At 50.6% G+C, this 27,785-nt stretch overlaps 1 protein-coding gene across 2 annotated transcripts; it reads left to right on the top strand.

Moving 5' to 3' along the window:
- CAPN1 (calpain 1) lies at positions 1-27,711 on the top strand. Of its 2 annotated transcripts, none has more exons than XM_007170925.3 (22): positions 1-386; positions 1,371-1,638; positions 1,793-1,862; positions 2,129-2,247; positions 3,763-3,896; positions 3,984-4,152; positions 4,998-5,081; positions 5,429-5,514; positions 5,874-5,948; positions 6,088-6,248; positions 20,798-20,976; positions 21,871-21,882; positions 22,666-22,877; positions 22,978-23,017; positions 23,598-23,663; positions 23,750-23,807; positions 24,598-24,662; positions 25,043-25,111; positions 25,370-25,448; positions 26,074-26,190; positions 26,482-26,540; positions 26,915-27,711. In XM_007170925.3, exons 2-22 carry the CDS (start codon positions 1,372-1,374, stop codon positions 26,939-26,941), a joined length of 2,148 nt encoding a protein of 715 aa, XP_007170987.1. In that variant the 5' UTR covers positions 1-386; position 1,371; the 3' UTR covers positions 26,942-27,711. The 2 variants fall into 2 exon arrangements, with proteins under 2 accessions (XP_007170987.1, XP_007170986.1); XM_007170924.3 differs by lacking the exon at positions 1-386 and adding an exon at positions 408-623.
- Positions 27,712-27,785: the final 74 nt, after the last annotated feature.

The raw sequence follows: 27,785 nt of genomic DNA, 5'->3' as shown, positions 1-27,785 counted from the left end.
CCCGAGGTAATCTCGGCCCTGCGCTTAGGACGCGCGGGGCCGGGGGCGGAGGGACAGCTGCGGCCCCGCGGAGGAGGGGCGCCGGGGGGACGGACCCGGGGCTGTGGGCGGCGGCGCCGCCGGGCCGGACTCCCGGGAATGCCCTCTGGGGGCGCCGCGTGGGGTGGGGCCGCCCGGCCCTGCAACTCGAGCTGTTGCCCCTGGTTAAAAATACCCCCTGTCCTGTCCTCTCCCTCCCCATCCCCCGCGGTGCCCTTCCGCCCGGGCCCCAGCCCTCCCCACCCCGACTGGCGCTGGCCCCTCCCCGGGGACAACTCTGCCTTTTACTAATTTGTCCTCTCGCGCAGTTGGCCCGGCGTCTGCGGAGGGAGGGGCGGGGAGACACCGTGAGTGAGAGAGATAGTCTGAGAAGGTGCCCGAGAGATAAGGGAGTGCAGAGAGGAAGCGGGGTTGGAGCCCGAGGAGGAGGAAGAGAAGGAGCAGAAGGAGGGAGGGAGGAGGGCGGAGGGGCCGCGGGAGGAGGGCGGGGAGGAGCGCTCTTCCTGGTTGGGCCCTGTCCTTAGCTGCCACCGGGGAAGCTAGCCGCAGGGACCGCAGCGACCCCCCGAACACTCCTCCCCCAGGTAAGGAGGTGGGTGGCCGGGCCGGTGTTCCCGGAGCCTGGCCACTGCTCCCGGGCTGAGGGGCTACCTCTACCCCGGGCTCTCTGAGTGCCTGGGACTGGGGCGGGGGCTGGGGAAGCCGCACAGCTCCGGCGCCCGCCCCAGCCTGCGTTCCTCACTGTCTCCAGCGGCCGGGCTGCGCTGGGCTGGGGGAGGGCCGGAGGGGAAAGGACTGAGGCGCAGCAGCCCTGATCATTCCACCTGTCTCAGGAGCCTGGGGAGGGGGACCCCGACGGCCTGGAGTACTCAGCCCCCAAGCCAGGGAAAGGGGCCAGTGTACAGGAGCTCGGCTAGTTTGAGGAGGGGGGTTACAGGCAGGGAAACAGTCAAAGAGGCCTTCCCTGGGGTCTCCCACCTTCCTGGTTCCTTGTGTTATTATTTCGGGCTCCGCCCTTCCCCAGCCTGACTGGCTGACCACAGGACTGCAGACCCAGGACAATGGGCATCTGGGAGAAGAGAGGTGGTAGCACTGGGTGGGGGTAGGGAGATGGTGGCCAGCATACCTGGGGGGATGGGAAGCCCCTCTCCAGGGTTCTGGGAGCAAAGGGAGGTGGCAGCCCTGATTCAGTGAGAGGAGCAGTGAAGGGGGGAAACCCCAGGTCTGGGGAGGAAGGATGGCAGCAGGCTGGAGAGCAGTGTTAGCAGACAGGAGCCCCAGCTCTAGTCCTGGGAAGGCCTGGGTTCTGAGCAGGCTCATCTCTCCCACAGGATGGCTGAGGAGGTCATCACTCCGGTGTACTGCACCGGGGTGTCTGCACAAGTGCAAAAGCAGCGGGCCAAGGAGCTGGGCCTGGGCCGCCATGAAAACGCCATCAAGTACCTGGGCCAGGATTATGCTCAGCTGCGGGCTCACTGCCTGCAGAGTGGGGCCCTCTTCCGTGATGAGGCTTTCCCCCCAGTGCCCCAGAGCCTGGGCTTCAAGGACCTGGGCCCTAACTCCTCCAAAACCTATGGCATCAAGTGGAAGCGTCCCACGGTGAGAGGGGCCACCCTGGGTGGGATCCAGTTTACCCCCTTCCTGGGTGAGGAGTGGGAATAGGACTCCAGGTCCCTAGAGTGGGGTCTGGGATGGCTGGGTTCCAGTTTCTAGGAGGGGCTGGCCCAGAGACAGGACTCTGGGTCTCTTGCAGGAGCTGTTCTCAAACCCCCAGTTCATCGTGGACGGAGCCACCCGCACAGACATCTGCCAGGGAGCACTGGGTAGGCCCTGGGGTGTTTTGAGTGTTTTTCCAAAGTAGTTCCCTATACCCGTTCCTTCCTGCTCTGCCTCAGCCCCTCCCTTCTGCAAGCCCAAGCAGGCTCTGGCTATCAGTGCTGGGGCTGGTTTGCCCAGATTCCTGGGTCTTTTCTGTAAGTTGAGGGGCACCCTGCCCAGGGAACCCCAGCTTCTCCCCAGCATGGCACTCGTGTGCACCATTGGGTGCAGATTGGTAGAGCAGGCCTGACGTGGCTGTTTCCCATCCCAGGGGACTGTTGGCTCCTGGCGGCCATCGCCTCCCTTACCCTCAATGACACCCTCCTGCACCGAGTAGTTCCACATGGCCAAAGCTTCCAGGATGGCTATGTCGGCATCTTCCATTTCCAGGTGAGGAGCCCCACGTGCATCTTGGGCAAGGGGGGTGAGGGAGAGGGGTAGCAGGCACTGGAGGTGGTGGGGACACTGAAGTTAGGGTGGCTCAGGCCCACACCTTGCAGGGCCAGTCCTCCCTCTCGAAAGTATTGTATTTGACCTCTTGATTCCATCTCCGATCTGTCATGTGTGAGAATCTGTCATGTGTGAAACGGTTGGGCAGGTATTTCGGCTGGCAGCTTTCCTGGATGCTTGTGCACATCGGGGGAAAAAAGTGCTTAGAAGAGTAGAAAGATCTCTGTGTTATGTCCTGTGGGACAAATCCTTTTCCTCCTCAGGGTCTCAGTTTCCCTATCTGAGAAACAGAGTGTTCTGCCGGGGAAAACCGACCAGCACATGTGGCCATCTACACCCTTGGCATCAGTCCACCCACCCACCCACTCCCACTCCCAACTCCGCCTGCACTTTGGCAATCGCCAGCCTCTTAGAGAGCCTTGCAGAAAAGAAAGACTCGGGATTAAGCCTATCTGAACCAGCTTTTCCTGATGTTGTTTGCGCACAGGGCCCATTTTTCAAATCACACTAATGAATTCTCAGTAGGCTGGTTTTGGGAGAGACACACCCCCAGGAAGCCTGGATGAGAATCTCTGGCCCCGGTGTCCTCTCCTTCCGCCTAGCCAGGGAGCCCCTTGCCCTACCTCGTCCTCACCCGCCTCAGCGCCTACAGCTTGACTTGCAGGACCCACTGTGTGGTGGCAACTACTTTGGCCAAGCGCGGCACCTGCCAGCGCTGGCCCACTGGGGCGTGGCCTCACCGCCCTTTCCCCACCGTTTCCCCTCACTCCTCCAATCCGCTCCTCCCCGGCCTCTGATTGGCCCGTTCACTCCCTCACAGACAGTACGGTGGGCCCACCTCCTCCCCTCGCCCCCTTGTTCCGCGCACACACACAGCCCCGAATGCCGTAGCACTGAGTCACTTTTGGCCTCGATGGGCCGACTCCTACCCCTCTGGGGAACTTGCCCCTCAAGGCATCTATGAAGCAAACCCTGCGGTTTGCTGGCCACCTTGTGGTTGAAGGATCTGGATGACACATTTTCATTCCACACCTAATTTACATAGGTATCCGCACCCCCCCTACACACACACACACACACACCTACCCCCTGGCCTAGAATGGGGAGGGGGAAAGGCAGGGGTCATGGCCTTAAAAGGTTCCAGGAGAGCCAAGGCCCAAGGGCTTTGCAACCTCTCCATACCTGAAGAGTCACCTTGGTCTGTTTCAAAAACTATCAACAATGCTGCCCTAAAAACTGCCTTCCTAATCTTCTTTAGTTTTCCCACGAGGAAGGCATTGCTCTTCCCTGTCGTGGAGAGGGAAAGTGAGGCTCAGAGAGGATAACTTGCTCAGATCCCGTGTCTAGGGTATATGACCTAGAATCAGGTATCTAGTAAGTGGGAGAGCTGCTGAGGCTTGAGCTCAGGCCCAGGGGATCTCAAAGCAGGTACTCACTATGCCCCTCTTCCCCCAGCTGTGGCAGTTTGGGGAGTGGGTGGACGTGGTGGTGGATGACCTGCTGCCCACCAAGGACGGGAAGCTGGTGTTCGTGCACTCTGCCCAAGGCAACGAGTTCTGGAGTGCTCTGCTGGAGAAGGCCTATGCCAAGTGAGTAGGGGCCCAGCGAGAGCTCCAGGCCATCCCCAGAGTGTGGGGTCCCGCTTGGTGCAGAGTGCTGACCTGGGCCTCCCACAGGGTGAATGGCAGCTACGAGGCCCTTTCAGGAGGCAGCACCTCCGAGGGCTTTGAGGACTTCACAGGTGGGGTCACCGAATGGTACGAGCTGCGGAAGGCACCCAGCGACCTCTACAGCATCATCCTCAAGGCGCTGGAGCGAGGCTCCCTGCTGGGCTGCTCCATCGATGTGAGTGCGCGCCATCCCGTGACCTGAGCCTCCTAGGGGTTCCCTCTCGCTACCCAGCCCAGCCTCAGACTCGCTGCAGGCTTGGCTCCGGACCCCATCCTTCACCTCACACCGTCCCCGGATCCTCACCCAGCCTCACCCATCACTTCAGTCCCATCTTCCACCTCCATGCCTGGCGTCATCCTGGTCCCCAAAACCTCAGACCTCAGCTTGTTTTCCTGACTTCAGCTCCACGTTCCTGTCATCTAAGGCCTTGCCTGTCTGCTCTCCAGTTCGCAGCCTCAGACCTCAGCTCCTTCCTAGTCCCAGCTCCCGTGGGCCCCCGCTTCTTCCCGTACTCCATTCACTCCCTCAGTTGCTTTTCTGTTCCCACGACTCATCCTCAGACCTCCTTCATCCTTGATCTCAGCCTCCACCCACCCCATCACTGCATCCTCCACTCTAACCCCGCCCCCATGCTCTTCCCCAGTCCTACCCGACTCTAGTCGGTTCTCGGCCCTCTTCTCCGCCTCACTGTGTCCCTCCACACGAGGTCCTCTGAGGACCTCGTGGCTCTGTGGTGAGGGGAGGGGCTACGCATGGCTGTATGTATGTGTTCATGCATGTTTGCACGGGGTCTGGCCAGCTCTGGCCAAAAGCAGTGTCAGTGGGGTGCACAGGCCCCGCCACCAGTGGTAACATTGGTGGAGTAGCAGGCAGCACCCCTTCCAGGGGCTGAGATGGGGTCAGGGTTCCTGCTTGTCACTTCCCATAGCTGTTGTGTGTGCAAGGGAATGCCAAGACTTGGGGCTTATCTGCTGACCGGGGATGGGAACACTGGCCATAGTATGTGGGTCTTTCTGCAGATCTCCAGCATTCTGGATATGGAGGCTGTCACCTTCAAGAAGCTAGTGAAGGGCCACGCCTACTCTGTGACCGGGGCCAAGCAGGTACTGCCCCACGTGGAGGTCTTCCCTGCAGGGTGGTTCCTGCTTCCTTGTCTCTCTGGCCCGTGGCCAGGGCTGTGGGAGAGGCCGACTCTTCCCTTGACCTCCTGCAGCACCTTTTCTATCTCCTGGGGACTCATCCAGAGATATTTATCTTGTGCCACCCTGACTTACTCTAGCTTGTGCAGATAGCTGCCTTCCTCAGCAGGTTATTCCCCATCAGGCTTCTCAGCTATGCTTCCCATGGTGGGTGCTGGGTGCTGAGCTGGGCTCAGCAAGGGTGAGGTGGAGGGAAGGGGTGCTAAAAGTGTGTGCCAGAAGCAGGCACTGATGGGAGGCCTGGGGAACAGGTGAACTACCAGGGCCAGATGGTGAACCTGATCCGGATGCGGAACCCCTGGGGCGAGGTGGAGTGGACAGGAGCCTGGAGTGACGGGTGAGGGGCCGCGGACACCGGCCAGGGAGGCTGGGGGAGGCTGTTCAGTGCCACTGGCATTTCTGCCGGGGGCTCTGCCAGCCCAGGGTGGGCTCGGGATTGGACAGAGGGGCCCATCTGCATGCGACTGGGTCTGAGCACTGCCCTGACAGAGCTCAGGCTGTGCGGGCCGCTGTGCCCAGCCTGTGAGCATCCTTGGGGCGTCTGACCCGGCCCCTATAAGACAACCCCTGGGACTGGGATCTCTGGACTTGGCCTGGAGGAGGCCTCCTGACCCAGGCCAGGGGAGGACAGGCCTCAGGGACAGAGGCTGGGCAGGTCAGTGGCCGGCAGCCCCTGGCAGTGCCCTTTCCCCACAGCTCCTCGGAGTGGAACAACGTAGACCCTTATGTTCGGGAGCAGCTCCGGGTCAAGATGGAGGACGGGGAGTTCTGGTGAGCAGCCCCTCTTCAGTCTGGCCGTTCTTGGGGACAGGCACCCCAACTCCCAATCCCCCCAAACCCAGCCGTGCCACGTCGCTCGGTGCCCTGGCTGGGGGCCCTGGCTCACCTCTCACCTCGACCCCCGCCCCAGGATGTCCTTCCGAGACTTCATGCGTGAGTTCACCCGCCTGGAGATCTGCAACCTGACGCCCGACGCGCTCAAGAGCCAGAGGTTCTGCAACTGGAACACCACCTTGTACGAGGGCACCTGGCGGCGGGGGAGCACCGCGGGGGGCTGCCGCAACTACCCAGGTGACCTGGCATTGAGGGCGCAGTGGGGCGGGGTCTGGCCCTGCTGCCCCAGACATGTCTTCTCTCTGAGCCTCAGTTTCCTCGCTTGTAAGGTAGGGGTAGTTGTGCTGACCTCGCGAATTTGCTTTGAGGATGAAATATTGAATGTCCTTGTAAATTCCAAAGAGCCACATTTGATTCCCTTGCTGGGGTCTGAGCCAGAGTGCTGACAAGGGGAGAAGGCTTCGTTGCTGTCCAGCCACCTTCCTGTCACTCCTCATTCCGAGACCTTCCTCCTGGCCCCCTGTCTCCCTCCTTGATCCTCTGTCACCTTTCCCTGGGCGTCTAGATGCATGGGGTATCCTTCCTCTCCCATCTTGCCTTCTCTTCTTACCAGGCTAGAGTCCTCATCCTTACCAGGTTGGAGTCACCATTTTAATCTCCCCCCTGCAAATGCTCGCGTTTCCCGGCCCCTGTGTCCCTCTGCTCCTCTTACCTGGTACAACCATAACCCTAGTTGAACCCTCTCCACCGGCTCCAGGACCGCTGACTGTGCCTGGAGAGAAGTTACACACCTGGGGCAGTATTTTCCCTGTAAATTCACAGACGCAAACCTCAGTTGTGCACTTTGCATGACCCCAGCAGCTCCTATGAGTACGTTCCCACTCTCTCCTCGGACCTGCCTCCACTGTCACTCTCATCTGATTTCATGGGACACCCGTCCCATTCCCACCCCCAAATCCCCCAGCCTGTCTAGACCTGTGCCTGCCTTTGCTGCCTTGCCGCCCGGGACAGTGGCAGAACTGTCCCTGCTCGTGGGGACCCCCCACCTCTGCTCCAGACTCCCTTCTCCCTCACTCTGAAAGCCTCCTGCTCCTTCGTCTGTCACCTCTCACTCCGTGTCATGATGAGAGAACTGCCTGCCTCAAAACAGTCGCCTGTCTCTCCACCCACTCCCCAGCCCATTTCTCTGCTCCCCTTCAAAGTGAAATTTCTCAGGAGTGCCGCCCTCGGCGTTTCCTTGCTGGCTTCCAGTTCAGTGTTTAACCCCCTCCAACCCAGCTTCCACCCCACCCCGGTGCTGCAGCGTCTCACTGGCCAGCTTCGGCTGTGTCGCGTCCACCACTACAGCTCTGCTCTCATGACCTGCCCCCTTTAGCAGTTCTCAGGCTGGCTCACAGCCCTCTCTGTTTTCAAGCATTCTTCTCCCTCCCAGGGATCTAATTTCAGTTTTTCCCCAAACAGATGACCACTGTTCCCTGTACCACTTATTGAGAAGTCTATCCTTTCCCTGCAGCGCCAGCCCCGTCATACAGTTCCCACGTATGTGTGGGTCTGTTTCTGAGTTGCTTTTCGGTCCCTTGGCCTATCCCACTGCCAAGAGTGCATTGGTTTAGTAGCTATAGATTTATAAGTCCTGAAATTGGACAGGATGAATTCCTTCTTCAAGAGTCTCTTAGCTCTTTGTGCTCTGTGCTTTTTTTGTTTTTTCTATGTGAATTTTAGGATCAGTTTACCAAGTCCTACAAAAAGCCCTTTTGAGATTTTACTTTGGAATTGGATTGACTCTGCAGACCAATTTGGGGAGAATTGACATCTTTACAATTTTGAGTCTTCTTATCCAAGAATGTGGTATATCTCTTTATTTAGGCCTTCTTTAATGTCTTTCATCATAAAGGGCTTATACATCTGTTGAGATTTATTCCTAGATACTTTATCATCTTGTTGCTGTTGTAAATGGTATCTCTTTTAAAATTACCTCTTCCAAGTAGTTGCTGATACTGTAGCATGCAGCTGACCTTTTAAGTTTATTCTGTATCCAGCAAACTTGTTAAACTGTAGTTAACTTTACTCATTTTTCTGTAGATTCTTTTTGCTTTTCTAACTGACAGTATAGCATCTGAGAATAGTGATGAATTTGTTTCTTTTCCAATTCTTATTATTTTTGTTGCATTTTCTTGTGTAATGTGCTGGCCAGGCCTGCAGCATGCTGACTAGCGCTGGCTATGTCCTGGTATTACCCCTCTCTCAAAGGAAAAGTTTTTACTAGTAAATGTTGACTGTAGATTTCATCACTAAAAACTTTTCTACTCTAGGTTTTTGTTTTTGTTTTTGTTTATATATTTATTTATTTATTGCTGTGTTGGGTCTTTGTTGCTGTGTGCAGGCTTTCTCTAGTTGCAGTGAGCGGGGTCTGCTCTTCGTTGCGGTTCGTGGGCTTCTCATTGCGGTGGCTTCTCTTGTTGTGGAGCACTGGCTCCAGGTGCGCAGCCTTCAGTAGTTGTGGCGCATGGGCTTAGCTGCTCCACGGCATGTGGGATCTTCCCGGGCCAGGGCTCGAACCCGTGTCCCCTGCATTGGCAGGCAGATTCTTAACCACTGCACCACCAGGGAAGCCCCTTGTTTTCATTTTTGTATGCACCTTTTATCAGATTAATGAAGCTTAATGTTATTAAATACTTTATTATTAGAATTAGCTTTTTTCTTCTATCTGTTAAAAAGGTAAGTTACACTGATCACTTTTCTAATATTAAATTAACCTTACATTCCTGAGATAAAAACAACAGAGTCATGACATAACTTTTTTTATACAATAATTTTACATCCATGTTCATGACTGAGATTTGCCTATAGTTTTCCTTTCTCATACTTACCTTGTTTAGTTTTGGTATTGGTGCTGTATTTGGCTGGTAAAGTGAACTGGGAAATGTTTTCTCTTTTTCTGTTTTCTAGAAGAGTTTGCATAAGGTGGGTATGATTTTTTGCTTGAATGTTTGGTGGAACTGGTCTATAAAGCTGTCAGGCCTGCTCTTTTATTTATTTATTTATTTATTTTATTTTTTAAAGAATTATTTATTTATTTATTTTTGGCTGTGTTAGGTCTTCGTTTCTGTGCGAGGGCTTTCTCTAGTTGCGGCAAGCGGGGGCCACTCTTCATCGCGTTGCGCGGGCCTCTCACTATCGCGGCCTCTCTTGTTGCGGAGCACAGGCTCCAGACGCGCAGGCTCAGTAGTTGTGGCTCACGGGCCTAGTTGCTCCGCGGCATGTGGGATCTTCCTGGACCAGGGCTCGAACCCGTCCCCTACATTGGCAGGCAGATACTCAACCACTGCACCACCAGGGAAGCCCTCTTTTGTTTTATTAATCCTATGAGGGGTTTGTCAATATTAGTCTTTAAATAGAAATGATATTTTTACTTTATTGATCCTTTTTAGTATTTTTTCTATATTATTAATCTTTGCTTTCTAGCTTGTTATCTCATTCCTCTGCTTTCTTTGGATTTATTTTTAGACTTTATTTTATGACGTCTTTTTTTTCTTTCCAGTTTTATTGTGGTGTAATTGACATTCAGCACTGTATAAGATGCACAGCATAATGATTTGACTTACATACATCATAAAATGATGACCACAGTAAGTTTAGTGAACATCTATCATCTCATATAGCTACAACATTAAAGACATAGAAAAAATGTATTTTTTCCTTGTGATGAGCACTCTTAAGCTCTTAGGGTTTACTCTCTGCACAGCTTTCATATATAACGTATAGCAGTGTGAATTCTATTTATCATGTTGTACATTGCAGCCCTAGCACTTATTCACTTTAAAACTGGAAATGTATACCTTTTGACCACCTTCATCCAATTCCCTCTGCCCCCACCCCTTGCCTCTGATCACCACAAATGTGATCTCTTTTCCTATGAGTTTGTTTGTTTGTTTTTGAAGTATAATTGAACTACAACGCTGTGTGAGTTCCTGGTCCACAACATAGTGATTCGATATTTCTGTACATTTCAAAACGATCACTGCAATAAATCTAGTTGTCATCTGTCACCATACAAAGATACTACAAAACTACTGACTATATTCCCCACACTGTACATTTCATATCTGTGACTCATTTATTTTGTAATTGAAAGTTTGTACCTCTTAATCTCTCTTACCTATTTGTCTTCTCTCTCTCTCCCCCTCCCCTCTGGCAACCACCTGTTTGTTCTCTGTATCTCTGACTCTGTTACTGTTTAGCTGTGTTTGTTCATTTGTTTTGTTTGTTTAGATTCCACATATAAACAAAATCATCCAGTATTTGTCTTTTTGAATTAGCGTTTTCATTTTCTTTGGAAAAATACTCAGGAGTGGAATTGCTGGATGTCATGATAGTTCTATTTTTAATTTTTTGAGGAATCTCCATAGTGAGGAATTCCATTTTGAGGAATCTCCGTGTTCTCCATAGTGGCTGCACCAATTTACATTCCCACCAACAGTGCACAAGGGTTCCCTTTTCTCTACATCCCTGCCAACACTTATTTGTTGTCTTTTTAATAATAGCCATTCTGGGGGCTTCCCTGGTGGCGCAGTGGCTGAGAATCTGCCTGCCAATGCAGGGGACACGGGTTCGAGCCCTGGTCTGGGAAGATCCCACATGCCACGGAGCAACTGGGCCCGTGAGCCACAACTACTGAGCCTGCGCGTCTGGAGCCTGTGCCCCGCAACGGGAGGGGCCGCGATAGTGAAAAGGCCCGCGCACCGCGATGAAGAGCGGCCCCCGCACCGCGATGAAGAGTGGCCCCCACTTGCCGCAACTAGAGAAAGCCCTCACACGAAAACTAAGAGACCCAACACAGTCATAAATAAATAAATAAATAAAATAAATAAAGTATTAAAAACTATTAAAAAAAAAAAAAACTAAATAATAGCCATTCTGACAGGTGTGAGGTGAAATCTTATTGCGATGTTGATTAGTTATGTTGAGGATTTTTTCATGTGTTCGTTGGCCATCTGTATGTCTTCTTTAGAAAAATGTCTATTCAGTTCCTCTGTCCATTTTTTAATTTGGTTGTTTGTTTTTTTGATGTCGAGTTGTATGAGTTTTCTGTATGTTTTGGCTATTAACCCCTCATCGGATATATCATTTGCAAATTTCTTCTCCTGTTCAGTAGGCAGTCTTTTCATTCTGTTGACAGTTTCCTTTGCTGTGCAAAAGCTTTTTAGTTTGATGTAGTCCCGTTTGTTTATTTTTGCTTTTGTTTCCCTTGCCTGAGGAGACATATCCAAAATAATTTTACTAAGACCCATGTCAAAGAGCGTACTGCCTATGGCTTCTTCTAGAAGTTTTATGGTTTCAGGTCTTACCTTTAAATCTTTAATCCATTTTGAGTTTATTTTTGTATATGGTGTGAGAAAGTATTCGAGTTTCATTTTTTTGCATGTAGCTGTCCAGATTTCCTAACATCATTTATTGAAGAGGCTGTCTTTTCCCCCATTTTGTATTCTTGACTCCTTTGTCATAAATTGCCCATACAAGTGTGGGTTCATTTCTGGGCTCTCTGTTCTGTTCCATTGATGTATGTGTCTGTTTTTGTACCAGTACCATACTGTTTTGATTACTGTAGCTATGTAGTATAGTTTGAAGTCAGGGAGTGTGATATCTACAGTTTTGTTCTTCTTTCTTAAGATTGTTTTGGCTATTCAAGACCTTTTGTGTTTCCATACAAACCTTAGAATTATTTGTTCTAGTCCTGTGAAAAATGTCATTGGTATTTTGATAGGGATTGCATTGAATCTGTAGATTGCCTTGGGTAGTATGGTCATTTAAACAATATTAATTCTTCCAGTCCATGAGCACAGTATATCTTTCCATTTGTGTCTTCTTCAGTTTATTTTATCAGTGTCTTATAGCTTTCCAAGTACAGGTCTTTTACCTCCTTAGTTACATTTATTCCTAAGTATCTTATTCTTTTTGATGCAATTGTAATTTTATGACTTCTTAAATTAGACACTTATTTCATTAATTTTTTTTTCTGTGTATGCACCTAAAATGATAAATTTCCCTCCAAGTGTACCTTTGAGTTACACAATTTTGATATGTAATGTTTTTAAGAATTGTAATATAATTCATATACCATAAAATTCACACTTTTAATGTGTACAATTCAGTCATTTTAATATGTTCACAATGCTTTGTGATCATCACCATCACCTAACTCCAGAATATTTTCACTGTGCGCAGAAGAAACCCTGTATCCATTAGAAGTCACTCCCTAACCCTCTCACCCACCAGCCCTGTAACCACTAATCTAATTTCGTCTTTATAGATTTGTCTATTCTGGACATTTCATATAAATGGAATCATGCAATATGTGACCTTTTGTGCCTGGCTTTTTTCCCTTAGCATCGCGTTTTCAAAGTTCATCCATGTTGTAGTGTGATCAGTACTTCATTTCATTTGTAGGGCTGAATAATATTCCATGATGTGGATACACCACATTTTTTTTTTTTTTTAATTTATTTATTTATGGCTGTGTTGGGTCTTCATTTCTGTGCGAGGGCTTTCTCTAGTTGCGGCAAGCGGGGGCCACTCTTCATCGCGGTGCGCGGGCCTCTCACTATCGCGGCCTCTCTTGTTGCGGAGCACAGGCTCCAGACGCGCAGGCTCAGTAATTGTGGCTCATGGGCCTAGTTGTTCCGTGGCATGTGGGATCTTCCCAGACCAGGGCTCGAACCCGTGTCCCCTGCATTGGCAGGCAGACTCCCAATCACTGCGCCACCAGGGAAGCCCTGGATACACCACATTTTGCTTATTCATTCCAAAGTTGATAAATTGTTTCCAGTTTGGGGCTATTATGAGTAATGCTGCTCTGAACATTTATGTACATGTGTTTGTATGAGCATATGTTCTCTTGGGTCTAAAGTAGGAGTGAAATTCTTAGGTTGTATGGTAACTCCATGTTTAACTTTTTGAGGAACTGTAAACTGTTTTCCAAAGTGGCAGCCATTTTACTTTCCATTTTACATTCCTCCTAGCAGTGTATGAGGGTTCCAATTTCCCCACATCCTCGTTAACACTTATTGTCCAACTTTTTTATTATAGCCATCCTAGTGGGTGTAAAGTGATATCACATTGAACTTTTGATTTGCATTTCCCTAATGGCCAATAATGTTGAGTATATTTTCATCTATTTATTGGCCATTTGTATATCTTTTTTGGATGGTCTGTTCAAATAGTTTGCCCATTTTTAGATCGGGTTGTCTTTTCATATATTCTTTATATATATCTTTCTATATTCTGGATGTGAGCCTTATGAGGTAGATGGTTTGTATGTATTTTCTCCCATTCTGTGGGTTGTTTTCATTTTCTTGATAGTGTCCTTTGAAGCACAGGTTTTAATTTTGATGAAGCCCAATTTTTATTTTTTCTTTTGTTGCTCATGCTTTTGGTGTCATAATCTAAGAATCCATTGCCAAATCCATGGTCATTTATCTTTGTGTCTTCTTATGAGAGCATAATGATTTTAGCTCTCTTATATTTAGGTTGTTGATCCATTTTGAGTTAATTTTTGTTTATGGTGTAAAATAGGTACCCAACTTATTTCTTGTGCTTGTGGAAACCCAGGTGTCCTAGCATCATTTGCTGAAATACTATTCTTTCCCCATTGAATGGTCTTGGCACCCATGTCAGAAATCAATTAGCCATTTATGTATGGGTTTACTTTTGGCTCTCAGTTCTGTTCTTTTAGTCTGTATGTCTATTTTTATTCCAGTACCACACTATTTTGATTATTATAGATTTGTAGTAAGTTTTGAAGTCAGGAAGTGTGAGTCTTCCAACTTTGTTCTTTTTCAAGATTGTTTTGGCTTCTGGGCCCCTTACAATTCCATATGAATTTGAGGATCTGCTTTTCACTTCTGTGGGAAAAGGTTGTTGGAATTTTGGTAAGGATTGCATTGAATCTGCAGATCACTTTGGGTAGTATTGACATCTTAATAATATTGAGTCTTCCAGTCCATAAAGATGAGATGTCTTTTGACTTTTCTATGTCTTCTTTAATTTGTTTCAGCAATGTTTTGTAATTTTCAGTGTACAAATCTTTCAACTCCTTGGTTAAATTTATTCCTAGCTATTTTATAGTTTTGGATGCTGTTGTAAAGAAATTGTTTCCTTAATTTCCTTTTTGGATTTTTTCATTGTTGGTGTATAGAAACACAACTGATTTTTGTGTTCTGATGTAATCTGCAACTTTGCTGAATTTGTTATTAACTCTAAACTTTCTTGTGGATTCTTCAGATTTTTCTATATACAAGATAATGTTATTTGCAAGTAGAGATAGTTTTCTTCTTCCTTTTTCAATTTGGATACTTTTTCTTTTTCTTGACTAATTGCTCTAGCTAGAACTTCCAATACAGTGTTGAATAGTGGTGGTGTAAGTGGGCATCTTGTTCTTGATCTTGGGGGGAAAGCTTTCATTTTTTTTTTTTTTCACCACTGAGTATGATATTAGCTGTGGGCTTTCCATAAATGCCCTTTATCATGTTGAGGAAGTTCCCTTTTATTCCTAAATTTCTGAATTTTTTAAAAAATTTATTTATTTAATTAATTTATTTTTGGCTACACTGGGTCTTCATTGCTGTGTGCGGGCTTTCTCTAGTTGGTGGCAAGCAGGGGCTATTCTTTGTTGTGGTGTGTGGCCTTCTCATTGCAGTGGTTTCTCTTGTTGCAGAGCACGGGCTCTAGGCACGCGGGCTTCAGTAGTTGTGGCACGCAGGCTCAGTAGTTGTGGCTCGTGAGCTCTAGAGCACAGGCTCAGTATTTGTGGCACATGGGCTTAGTTGCTCCATGGCATGTGGGATCTTCCCGGATCAGGGCTCAAACCCGTGTCCCCTGCATTGGCAGCAGATTCTTAACCACTGTGCCACCAGGGAAGTCCTAAATATTTTTATCATGAATTTGTTTTGGAGTTTGTAAAATGCCTTTTCCATGTCAGTTGAGATGGTCATGTGTTTTTTTTTCCCTTTGTCCTACTAACATGATGTATTACATTGGTTGATTTTCTTATGTTGAACCATTCTTGCATTCCTGAGATAAATCCTATTTCATAGTATGTAATCTTTTTAATATACTGTTGGATTTGGTTTGCTAGTATTTTGTTGAGGATTTTTGTATTGATATTCATAAATGTTACTGGTCTGTAATTTTCTTTTCTTGTGATGTTTTTATCTGGCTTTGGTATCAAGGTAACGCTGGCCCCGTAGAATGAGTTAGTTTATCAAAAGAAATAGTAATGTAAATGAGAAATCACATAGAATAGTAATTAAAGCACTGTGTACCTATATTAAAAAAGAAAGAACTGAAAACAATTGCCTAATTTTCCACCTTCAGAAACTAGTAAATGGGCAAACTAAACCCAAAGCAAGCAGAAGAAAGCCAAATAAATGAAACAGAGAAACAATAGAGAAAAATCAATGAAACCAACAGTTGGTTCTTTGAAAAGCTCAGCAAAAAGTGAAAACCTTTAGCCAAACTGAACAAGAAAAAAGACAGAAGACTCAAAATACTAAAATCAGGAATTAAAGAGAGAACATCACTATCAACCCAACAGAAATAAATGATTTATAAGAAAATACTGTGAACCATTGTATGACAACAAATTAGATAACCCAGATGAAACTGACAAATCCCTAGAAAGAAACAAACTATGAAAATTGACTCAAGAAAAATAAAAAATCTGGATAGACCTGTAACACTTAAGAGATTGAATCAATAATCAAACCTCCCAGTTATTATTTTATTGTTGATTTTTAACTTAATTTCCTTGCAGTCAGAAAATATGATCTATATGAGATCATAGCTTAGAAATAAACAGAAACTGGTGCTATGGCCCAGCATGTGGTGAGTTTTCATGAATATTCACGTGTTCTTGAAAAGACTGGCTAACACATATATTGTGTTAGCACTCCTGTAAATATTTTAAATATAACAACCTGCTTAACTTTCACACTGACCCTATGAGGGATGTACTACATTATCACTATTTTACAGATAAGAAAAGTGAGACACGGAGTGATTAAGCAATTTGCCAAAGTCACTAGTAAGTGGCAGAGCTGGGATTTGAACCCTGTCAGTGTGAACCTGGAGTCTGTTCTCTTGACCAGTATACTGTTCTCTGAATGTTAGGGGGAATCTTATATAATTGTTCATTATATCAAACTTATTGATCACTTTGTCTGCTTAATCTATCCATTATTGGAAGAAGAATAATAAAATCTCACACCATCTTGCTGGCTTTGCCAATTTCTCCCTTTATTTCTGTCAGTTATTTTTCTTTGCATATGTTGAGCTAGGTGCATCAAGTTTAAAATTGTTATAAGTTCCTAGTGAATTAAACTTTCTTTCTTTTTTTTTACTATCTAGTGACCACCTTCATCTCTAATAATTCTTTTTACTTTCAAGTCTGTTTCAGTCTGTGTTACTATGCTGTTGCAGTTTTCTGTTAGTTACTACTAGTACTTTTGTGGTATGTCTTGTTATACCGTTTGATGTCCGATCTTTCTATAGCTCAGTGTTTTAGTTATCTCTCATAAATAGCATATAACTGATTTTTTAAAAAGTTGAATTTGGAAAACATTGTCCTTTGATTGGAAAGTTTAATCCATTTACATTCATAGTGATTACTGATATATTTGTATTTATTTCAGCAGACTTACTATGCATTTTCGATTTGTCCCTCCTGCTATGCCTTCTTTTGGATTGAATTTTTTCTTTTCTCTCTGCTAGTTTTTCCCTCTGTGAGTTTGGAAGACAGAAGAGCTTGCTTAATAAGTTCCAAAGCTATTTGATCAGTATCTTTACCCTCCACCTGAATAATGTAAAGACTTGAGAATATTTAAGTTGGATCACACCCTCCCTTTGTTCAATCTGCTATCTTTAGCTAGTATTTTAATTCTTAACAGTTTTCTGCCTGTCCTAAATTAAGCACCATCATCATCCCCATTATTTGTTATAGCCCATATTTGTTTGATTACCCACATAATATCAGTATTTTTGCTCACTATTCTCATGAACGGTGAGACCTTTCATCTGAGATCATTTTCTGTCTGTCTGCAATATATCCTTTTGAATTTCTTTTACTGAGGGTCTTTTGGTGATAAACTTTCTCAGTACTTGTATAAAATGCCTTTATAGTGTGCTCATTCTTGACAATTCTCTGGATATAGAACTCTGAATTGACATTACTTTCACTTCCCTGAATATGCTATTACTCTTCACTCTGCTTCCACTGTCACTATGTGAGTCGGGAGTCTGTCTGTCTACCATGCCTTCTGAAATGGTTTGTCTTTTCTCTCTTTTAAGATTCTTTTTCTTTGATATTCTACAATTTGACCATGATGTGTTGAGGTGGGGATTTCTTTTTATTATGCTTTGGATTTGTCGAGCTCCCTGTGTATGAAGATTGATGTCTTTCAACAATTCTAGAAAATTGTTAGCCATGATCTTTTAGAATATCACCTTCCTACTCTCTTTATTTTCTCCTTTTGGAATGCCAATCAAATGTAAGCTGGACCTCCTCAGTCAACCCTCCAGATCTCTTAATATCTCTTAAATGTTCCATCTCCCTGGATTGCATTCTGGGTAGTTTCTTTAGATCCATTGTCAATGCCCTGATTTTCTTTTTTGCTGTTGGTTAATCCTTCCAACAAATACTTAATTTCACTTGGAAAGTTTATTTCTGGAAGTGTTAATGGCTCTTTTTCTAATCTGTTCATTCTTGCTCATATATTCAAGCGTCTCATTTATTTCTTTAAGTATAGTAAGCCTAGTCTTTCATATTCTGTGTCTGATAATTGCAGTATCTGAAGTCTTGGTGAGTTGTTGTTCGTCGTTGTGGCTGCTCATTCTCAGCCATCATGAGGTTCATCCATTGTGGCTGCTGGTCCTCAACCTTCTGAGGTTTTTGGCTTATTTGACCTAGAAGTTTATCTTCAGGAGTTGTTTGAGTTATTGGATGAAGTTAAGTTCGTCTAGTGTTTCTGCCAGTCACCTGGGATACTCCCAACCCAGGACTCTTAAAAATAAATTTTCTCCTTAAGGTTTTTTTTTTTGACCTCATGGGCAGCATGAATTAAATCTGCAAGCTCATGAGAAGGCTGGCTTGTGGTTATAAATCCTCAGAGAATGTTTCACTTCCTCCCAGTGGTTTTATTTTTCTTTCACACTTACCCTGCTGGCATTCCTCACGGGGCTTCCAGTTTTATGGCTGTGATCTCCTACTGGACCTTATCTCCTGCCCCTGAGCCCAGGCAAGACTCAAGATCTCTAGGAGTCTGCGGAAATCCTTTGGCATTATTTACCTTTCATGACTCCCAGTTTCCATTTTTTAAAACAGCTTTATTGAGATATAATTCACATACCACATAATTCACCCATTTACAGTATAAAATCCAGTGTGGCCTTTACTATATTCACAGAGTTGTGCACCCATTATCACATCAATTTTAGAACATTTTCATTACCCCCAAAAGAAAACCTATACCCCCTGGCTCTTACTCCCAAGCCCCTCCTCCCCCTCATTTCCAGGCTACCACTAATCTACTTTCTGTCTCTATGAATTTGCTTGTTCCCGACAATAATTTAATATAAATGGAATCATACAGCACGTTGTCCTTTGTGACTGGCTTCTTTCACTTAGCATAATGTCTTCAAGGTTCATCCATGTTATGTAGCATGTGTCAGTACTCCATTCCTTTTAATTGCTGAATAATATTCCATTGTTTGGTTATATCACATTTTGTTTAAATTGGGTTGTTTCTACCATTTGGCAATTATAAATAATGCTACTTGGAATGGTCACATGTTTTTTGTGTGGGTGTATGTTGTCATTAATCTTGGATATACACACACACACACACACCCTCAGAGGAGTGGAATCGCAGGGTCATATGGTAATTCTGTGTTTTACCATTGAGGAACTGCCAGACTATTATGCAGAGTAGTTGCACCATTTTATGTTCCCACCAGCTGTGCATGAGGTTCTGATTTCTCCAAATCCTCGCTTATTTTTTTTAATTTTTTTTTTTATATAAATTTATTTATTTTTGGCTGCTTTGGGTCTTCATTGCTGTGCGCAGGCTTTCTCTAGCTGTGGAGAGCGGGGGCTACTCTTGGTTGCGGTGCACGGGCTTCTCATTTCAGTGGCTTCACTTGTTGCGGAGCACAGGCTCTAGGCGTGTGGGCTTCAGTAGTTGTGGCACACAGGCTCAGTAGTTGTGGCTCATGGGCTCTAGAGCACAGGCTCAGTAGTTGTGGTGCACGGGCCTAGTTGCTCCGCGGCATGTGGGATCTTCCCAGACCAGGGCTCGAACCGGTGTCCCCTGCATTGGCAGGCGGATTCTTAACCACTGTGCCACCAGGGAAGTCCCCACATCCTTGCTTATTATCTGTCTTTTTGATTAATGTTAATTTTGTATGTGGGGAGAGGGAAATGCTGGACTTATTGGTGCCTTTAAAAAGAAGTTTTGAGGGCTTCCCTGGTGGCGCAGTGGTTGAGAATCTGCCTGCCAATGCAGGGGACACGGGTTCGAGCCCTGGTCTGGGAAGATCCCACATGCTGCGGAGCAACTAGGCCCGTGAGCCACAACTACTGAGCCTGCGCGTCTGGAGCTTGTGCTCCGCAACAAGAGAGGCCGCGACAGTGAGAGGCCCGCGCACCGCGATGAAGAGTGGCCCCCACTTGCCACAACTTGAGAAAGCCCACGCACAGAAACGAAGACCCAACACAGCCAAAAATAAATAAATAAATAAATAATAATTAAAAAAAAAAAATGAAGTTTTGCATATTCTATCCGGCACTTGGTTGTTTTAGTCAGGAGGATTGTTCAGGCAGCTGAATCACTAAATTGCCAGAAATGCAAGTCCCCCTCAGCCCTTGCAGCTCAGTGGCCTCCTCTCAGACCCTGCTTTCTCTCGCCCCCTTCTAAGTCACCGTCCACACAGCAGCCACCTTCTTTTTTTTTTTCTTTTAATATTTATTTATTTGGTTGCGCCACGTCTTAGTTGCAGCAGGCAGGCTCCTTAGTTGCGGCTCCAGGGCTCCTTAGTTGCAGCTTGCCGGCTCCTTAGTTGCAGCAGGCGGGTTCCTTAGTTACGGCAGGAGGGCTCCTTAGTTGTGGCACGTGAGCTGTTAGTTGCGGCGTGCATGTGGGATCTAGTTCCCTGACCAGGACTCGCACCCGGGCCCCCTGTACTGGGAGCACGGAAACTTATCCACTGCGCCACCAGGGAAGTTCCTGCAGTCACCTTCTAAAATCCTGATCCAATCATGCCCCTCCCAGTGCAAACCTGTCAGGGGGTCCTTTTGCTCTTTGATTCAATCCACACTTCTTATCACCGACCCTGCTTCCGCCAACCTCTGCCAACCTCCCTGGATCCCCTGTGCTCACTGGAGCCCCAGGTGTGGGTCTTTTCTTCTCCCTCTGCCTAGGCTTCCCAGGGCTTCCCCTTCAGGTCTCAGCTCAAATGTCACCTCGAAGATTCCTTGCCTGCCCGACTTCAGCTTGCTTTCTTTGTAATTGTTCCATTAACTAACCTGACTTGGTCATGCTTTGCCTCCGGTTCGTTCTGGCATGGGCGCTCATGAGGGCAGGGACCCTGTGTGTCCCTGTGGCACACCTGTCACTTGGCACACGGTGGCCACAGTAATATTTGTTGAATGAATGAATGAATGAAAACGTGGGGGAGGGAAGGCTTGGGGTGACTGCTCTGCTTCTCCTCTGATCCCGCCTCCCTACCTCCTGCAGCCACCTTCTGGGTGAACCCCCAGTTCAAGATCCAGTTGGAGGAGACGGATGACCCGGACGACGACTACAGCGGTCGGGAGTCAGGCTGCAGCTTCCTGCTCGCCCTCATGCAGAAGCACCGGCGTCGGGAGCGCCGATTTGGCCGCGACATGGAGACCATAGGCTTCGCTGTCTACGAGGCGAGTGAGCCGGCGGATCGCCCAGCACCCACCAGAGAAAGCGGCCTCCCGGCGAGCTCCGCCAGGGGGCGCCAGCGGCGCCAGAGGACAAGGCGGCGCCCGCCCGTCCTGAGCCGACTGGGGCCAGTCACACCCCTGAGGCACGCAGCCCTAGACTGAGCCTTCGGGAGGCACCTGCTGAGGCCCTCCGCCAGCACTGGGGCAGCCAGGGGCCTAAAATTCATCCCGGGAGGCGGATGGAGGATGAGGAAGATGCTAGCTAGGAGAGGGGAAGGTTCTGGGATTCTCCCCTGTCCTTAGAGGCTGCATGGCTGCTTTTGGGCAGAGGGATCTGCCTTAGCTGACACCAGGGAGAAAGACTTTGACTCAGTTTCAGAAGGAAGTGGGCAAGTGGTCTTCCCTGAAGGAGTAGTGAGCTCCCTGTCTTGGAAGTATGTATGCAGAGGCTGGCCATGGAGGGCCCTGCTTCACGCACTGTATTCAAGACAGAAACATCTGGATCTCCCTGGTGGGGGTAAAGGACAGTCGCAGCCTCAGCCCAGGCCCACAGCCCCTTGTAGCAGATTGGGGTGGACCTCCAATGTCCCTGGGCTGGAGGACTCTGCAGTTGGCCACCCCGGGGGGCAGTCCTGGAGGCTCTGGTTCAGAGCTGAGGTGCAGGGCGTTCCAGGGACAAAGAGGACCCTGCCTGGGCCTCCCTCCTGGGGTCCTGGGGTCCCTCTCTGGCATGAATACAGGTCTGGGTCAACACTGGCCCCTGTCCAGGACCCTGTCTCCTGGTCTCCTCATCCCATCATTTTCATCTTAAGAACTCAGGGCCGCTGCCCAGCACACACCACAGCGTCTGCCCCTGGGCCAAGCAAGCATCTCTAACTTCCCTCATCTCTCTGGCAGGTTCCTCCGGAGGTAGGTGTGGCATCTGACTCGCCTGGATTTGCACACCCTTGAACACACATGGCCCGATGGTGCCCAGAGGGAGCAGGACGGCGGCAAGCGCACACGTAGAGAGCTAGGAAGTCTCCTCATTCTGGGGCTAACACGGTGCCCCCGCCCCCTGCCCACTGTTCAGTGGGCAGAGCAAACACTGTCCTCCTGGGGGTCAGAGCAGGTAATAAGTAAGGGAGCTGGATTTGAACCCTGGCCCTCAGAGCCCCACCTGACACGCACCCATGAGGCTCTTCCTGTCTTACTGTTTACACTGAGGCCATCTGGGGTGCTGGTTAGGAGCAGGTTGGTGAGTGGGCTGAGTGTCCTGTACCCTTGAGCAAGTTGCTTAGGCTCTAAGCCTTGGCGTCAGTGTCTGTAAAATGAGTTGTCATGAGCGTTAAGTGAGGTGACATGTAAAAGGCCCTGCAGTGTCTGACACAGGGGAAGCTCCGGGTAAGGATAATGAGAAAGTTATTTCACGGTGTCACAGTATCTACATTCACCTCATGGTGTCTCCTCCCCTCCACCCGGTGCAGTAGGCAGGACTGTTACCCCCATTTTACAGATGAGGCAACAAGCACTATGACTTGTCAGGGTCGGGTAGCCTGTGGGTGACTGAGCTGTGACACAGCTCTCCAGCCGCGTGGCCAGAACCTGGAGCCTGGGGTCTGGTTCTGGGTCTGGATCTGGGTCTGGGGGCAGCTCCTAAGGGTGGGCTGAGCGGGCAGCTGCAGCCCCCGCTCCCTCCTTCCCTCCCGCCAGCTGATGGGCCAGCCGGCCGTGCACCTGAAGCGGGACTTCTTCCTGGCCAACGCGTCTCGGGCCCGCTCCGAGCAGTTCATCAACCTGCGGGAGGTCAGCACCCGCTTCCGCCTGCCGCCTGGGGAGTATGTGGTGGTGCCGTCCACCTTCGAGCCCAACAAGGAGGGCGACTTTGTGCTGCGTTTCTTCTCAGAGAAGAGCGCTGGGACCCAGTGAGTAGAAGACCCCCTCCCCGCTCTCCGCGCCCCCCCCCACGCCCCTCCTGCCCCACCCCCACTGCTGACTGGCCCCCTGTCTCCCCACCCTCTGCAGAGAGCTGGACGACCAGATACAGGCCAATCTCCCTGATGAGGTACGTGCCCTGCCCCCACCAGCCACCCTCCTCCTCTCCCTCACCCTGGGTGTCCTGTGCCCTGGGCTCCTGCTGGCAGCGCAGAGCCCCTCCTGGCAGGAGCCGTAAGAGTAATACTAATCCCTCATTTGCCCAGCACTTTACAGTTTGCAAAGGACTTTGTGATAATAATGGCACAGGGTCCCTGGGTTCTTGCTCTCTGCTGGGTCTGTGCTGAGCTCTTTACCTGGGTCACCCCATTTCCTCCATAACAGCTGTGTCAGGGTGCTGTCACTATCTCCCCTCTCAGTGGGAAACTCAAGTTCAGAGAGGTTAAGGAACTTGCCCAAGGTCGTGCAGCAGGGAATCAAAGCCTCACTGTTCATCATTGAGCTGACCTTCACCCTCCACATTTAGGCCACAGAGGCCTGGACAGGGATAGAGTAGGGGCCAGGTTCCCATTTTACAGATGAGAAGAGTGAGGCTCAGAGGTGAAGTGCCCCATAGCTGATGAGTGGTCCCAGCCCCGCCTCCAGCAGCTGCCCATGCAGGGGCCAGGCTGGGGCGCCCCTGACCTGCTCTCCCCCGCTTCTCCATCCAGCAAGTGCTCTCAGAAGAGGAGATTGATGAGAACTTCAAATCCCTCTTCAGACAACTGGCAGGGGAGGTAGGCTGGGCGTGGTGGACGGGTGCTCGGGGGCACCGAGGGGCAGCCTTTCCCCAGAGTGGGTGCCATCCTCCCTCCTCCCCCAGGACATGGAGATCAGCGTCAAGGAGCTGCGGACCATCCTCAACAGGATCATCAGCAAACGTGAGCATCCCTGAGGGGCTGCTCTCCACCCCATGTCCTGCTTCCCAACCCCCCTACGCCCCCACCTCCGTTCCTCCAAGCTCCAGAATCTAGCCTTCCGCTCCCACCCTGGGCTGAACCCAACCCCTTGGTCTTCGTGGGTGCGGCACCCTCCACCACCTTTCTGAGCCCTGCTCACCCCCTTTTTCCTCCCGAACTCCTCATGCCGTCTTGCTGTTCTCCGTGCCTGAGCGCTGTGCCTGGTGTAATTAGAAGCTTAGCCGGCTGACAGCACCTTAGGGCCAGTGTGTGGGCCCCATTTCCTCCCAGAAGGCAGGTGGCCGGCTTCACTCCCCAACGTGCAAAACTGAAGGCAACCGCCCTTCAACCTTTCCTTTGCCCCCGCCTCTGACCTCTCACCTCCGACCTCTGTCCATGCTGTTCCCTCAGCCCAGAACCCCCCTCCTGCTCTTCTCACCCTTCGGGGCCTGGAGCAAACCCCACCCCTGCCGTGACCACCTATGCTGCATGTTTCTACTGTGTTTCTTTCACTTCTATTTAGCACTGTTGCTTTTCACTCGGGTCTAATGGTGGCGTTGACGTGCCTGTTGGGACACCGGCTTGACCACTAAAATACCTTAAACTCTTTTTTCTGATGATGGAAACAATCCTACACACCTACTAGCCTAGATTTTACACCCCACGGGACAGGAATGGTGCCTCCCGGACCCTTGTCCCGCCAGTGTGCCCAGCACGGGGCAGGCCCGGGAAGCTGGCTGGGTTGAGGTGTTGGGACTGGTTTTTCTTGCAGACAAAGACCTGCGGACCAAGGGCTTCAGCCTGGAGTCCTGCCGCAGCATGGTGAACCTCATGGACGTATCCTCCCTTTGCTTTTGCCTCCTGAGCTGGGCTTTGGGTTGGGATGTAGGCATGGGGAGAGCCCTGGGTGACCCATCCCAGGAGTAGCGCAGAGAGAGGGACAAGTGTGGACAGACCAGTTCCTTCCTGGCATCTTCCCATTGATCGGGGTGGGGCGGGGACCGAGGCACAGGCCTGTGTTGAGTGAGAGGCGGGCAGGGCCTCGTCTGCAGGTGACCCTAAGGCTGGTGCTCTGTTTGCGCCCCTCCCAGCCACCCCAATTCCGGCCTGGCCCTCCTGCCCCTTCTCCCCTCCCCCTCCTCGTCTTGCTCTCCCCGGTGCTCACTCACCCGGTGCCTGGTCTAAGCTCTGGAGTTTTCTTCTTAATGGCCGCCCAGCGTGACGGCAACGGGAAGCTGGGCCTGGTGGAGTTCAACATCCTGTGGAACCGCATCCGGAATTACCTGGTAGGTGGTCCCTGCTGGCAGCACCCTCCCCTCCTGTGCAGCCTCAGTCACGGCGGGCGGCCGGGCTCCGGCTCCCAGACCAGCTGCATGGACTAGGCCCTGGCCCTGGGTCTGCCTCTCCGAGCCCACGTATCCCAGTGGCTGACCCCCTTCGAGCCTCTCCCCTTCACCCTCGTCAGCCCTCCACCCTGGGCAGACGGGAAGGGCTGGATGCTCGCCAAGCCCTCACCCTCTGCCCCCCACCCCCACCCCCTGCAGTCCATTTTCCGGAAGTTTGACCTGGACAAGTCGGGCAGCATGAGTGCCTACGAGATGCGGATGGCCATCGAGTCTGCAGGTGAGGGCTGAGGGCTGGTGGCACTCGTGGGGCCCCAGGGAGATGGCCCTGGGTCGCTTCTCTGACAGCTACCCAGGGCGGTGGCCCACCCACTAGCCCTTGTCCCTGGAGGGGGTGATAGCAATGGTGGTGAAGTAGTAACAGCCGTCTACTGCCTTTTTCTCCTGGTGACTGAGCCAAGCGCTTTATCAGCATTTCCTTTTGTTCTGACTGCAGCCGGATGAGGATAGGGTCTTTTATTATCCCACTGAGCAGAAAAAAGTGCAGCTCAGAGAGGGGTAGTGACTGGCCTGAGGCCACACAGCCAGGGAGGCGTGGAGCTGGCCTCCAGAGCTTCCAAAGGGAGCAGTGCAGGGCTCTCCTCGCAGTCCCACGTCAGGATGAGGCCAGGGCATTCAGAACAAATGAAACTGGACCCTGGGCCCTGATGGCCAGCACCTGCTTCCCTGGGGCAGTCTGGGTCCTCAAGCTCCCTCTGGACCAGCACTTGCCCAGCTCCCGGCCCTGCCCAGGAGGTCTTCATGCCCCCCAGCCCTGGGGCTCACCCTGCCCAGCCTCAGTCCCCCTCTCCGCCCCCTCTGGCCCGGCTGCACCTCCCTGGCCCTCACCTGCTCTCCTGCGCCAGGCTTCAAGCTCAGCAAGAAGCTGTACGAGCTCATCATCACCCGCTACTCGGAACCCGACCTGGCTGTGGACTTCGATAACTTCGTGTGCTGCTTAGTGCGGCTGGAGACCATGTTCCGTGAGTGTCCCCGTCGGCTCCCCACTCCAGCTCAGTCCCCAACTCGTCCCCAACGAGCGTCTCGGGGAGGCGGAGGTCCAGGCAGGCTGAGTGCCAGGCGACAGGGAGTTGGGTGGGAACTCTGGAGGGAGCTCTCGAGCAGCAGGAAGGGCTGCTCCCCGGCTGTGAGGGTGAGAGAGCTTGCGGCACTGTGGGGAGGTGGGGGTGAGGCAGGAGGTGGGCCTGGTCCTGGCCCTGCCTGAAGGTCCCACTGAGTTCTCCGCCCCATGTCATCATTTCTTGAACACACAGGGTTTTTCAAGACTCTGGACACGGATCTGGATGGAGTCGTGACCTTTGACTTGTTTAAGGTGGGGCTGTCCTCCGGTCGGGTTGGGGAAGGTGCTCAGGGGCGGTGTTTTCTTACCCTCCTGGGCTGGAGGCTACGGCCTCAGTGCCAGCGCCAGCCCTAAGGCCGGCCACCTGGGCCCTGCAAGGACACGCTTGGGTGTCTGGGTCCTGGGAAGGATGGGCCAGACCCCTGGAGGCCTGTACAGGAGCCAGCAGCCTGGGCTCCCAGGGGTCGAGGAGGTAAGAGAGTGTCCCGCCCCCCTCCCCAGGAGGGTCCCTCGCCCACCTGCACTCAAGGGGGTGAGGAGATGGCGACTCCTGAGCCATGGAGCTGGGAGGCCGGACTTGGGGTTTCTGCCCTGGCTGACCCCTCTCTCCACCCTCTGCCCGGCAGTGGTTACAGCTGACCATGTTCGCATGAGGGGCTCTTGCATGAGCCCCTTGCTGTGCTTCTCTGCCCTCCTCGTCTGCCAGGCCGTGCCTTCCCGCCACGCCACGCCAGGCCACACCAGCTGCAAGTGCCTTCCTTGGAGCAGGAGGCGGCCTCGTCCTCGTCCTCACCTCCTGGCCGCCCCAGTTCATTTGTTCTGGGCAGAGCTGTGTGACCCTCCCTGCCTCCACTGGCCACGGGCTCAGATGGATTCCCCCAGCCCCTCCGGTTGCCAAACCGGGAAGGCAGCTTTTGCTAGTTTCTGCCTCAGGATGGGGCCCCAGGGGGAGCTGACGGCCCCAGGCCTCTGGACATCCTGATGTGTCCCCTCCCCTCCCTCCACAGGCCACCCATTCCACCCCCAAGCCCACCACGCCCCACCTGCAGACTTTAAACTATAACCACTAGCTCTGCACAGCCTGCCGTCTAGCCGTGCGGAGCGCCCTCCCAGCTGGGGCCTGCTCCGCAGGGCTGGGAATGAATGCCTGTTCCTTCCTGTGCCGAAGCCAGTGCCCCCCTCTGCCCCACATTCCCCCCAGCCCTGTCCCCACTTGCCGACCAGGAGCGGCCTGGCCTGCGGGGTGGTCAGGCCTTCCCTCCCTCCCTCCCTCCTTTTTTATATTGGTGATTTTAAAGGGGCCTCTGTGGGGACTGATGTACCACCTATGGGGGTGCCAGAGGCACCTGGGCATGGGGTGGGGCAGTCTCATGTTTCCATGCAGAGAAACCCCAAATAATAAAGGAAACGGCCCCACCTTTGACTCTGGAGTGTGTTTCTGCCTAAACCTGCTGCCCAGGAGGGCACAGCAAGCCTTGTCCTGCAGGGACTGCTCAG

This window comes from Balaenoptera acutorostrata, chromosome 9, assembly GCF_949987535.1.
Source record: "Balaenoptera acutorostrata chromosome 9, mBalAcu1.1, whole genome shotgun sequence".
Taxonomy (NCBI): Eukaryota; Metazoa; Chordata; class Mammalia; order Artiodactyla; family Balaenopteridae; genus Balaenoptera; species Balaenoptera acutorostrata.
The sequence above is the reverse complement of the archived record's forward strand: the minus strand, read 5'-3'. Positions and strand labels throughout refer to the sequence as shown.

Bases quoted from the DNA above. Each gene is read 5' to 3' on its own strand.
- CAPN1 (XM_007170925.3), top strand. From the start codon at position 1,372: ATGGCTGAGGAGGTCATCACTCCGGTGTACTGCACCGGGGTGTCTGCA. The intron at 23,808-24,597 runs GTGAGCATCCCT...TTTTTCTTGCAG, and splicing joins CAACAGGATCATCAGCAAAC to ACAAAGACCTGCGGACCAAG. The intron at 25,449-26,073 runs GTGAGGGCTGAG...CTCCTGCGCCAG, and splicing joins GATGGCCATCGAGTCTGCAG to GCTTCAAGCTCAGCAAGAAG.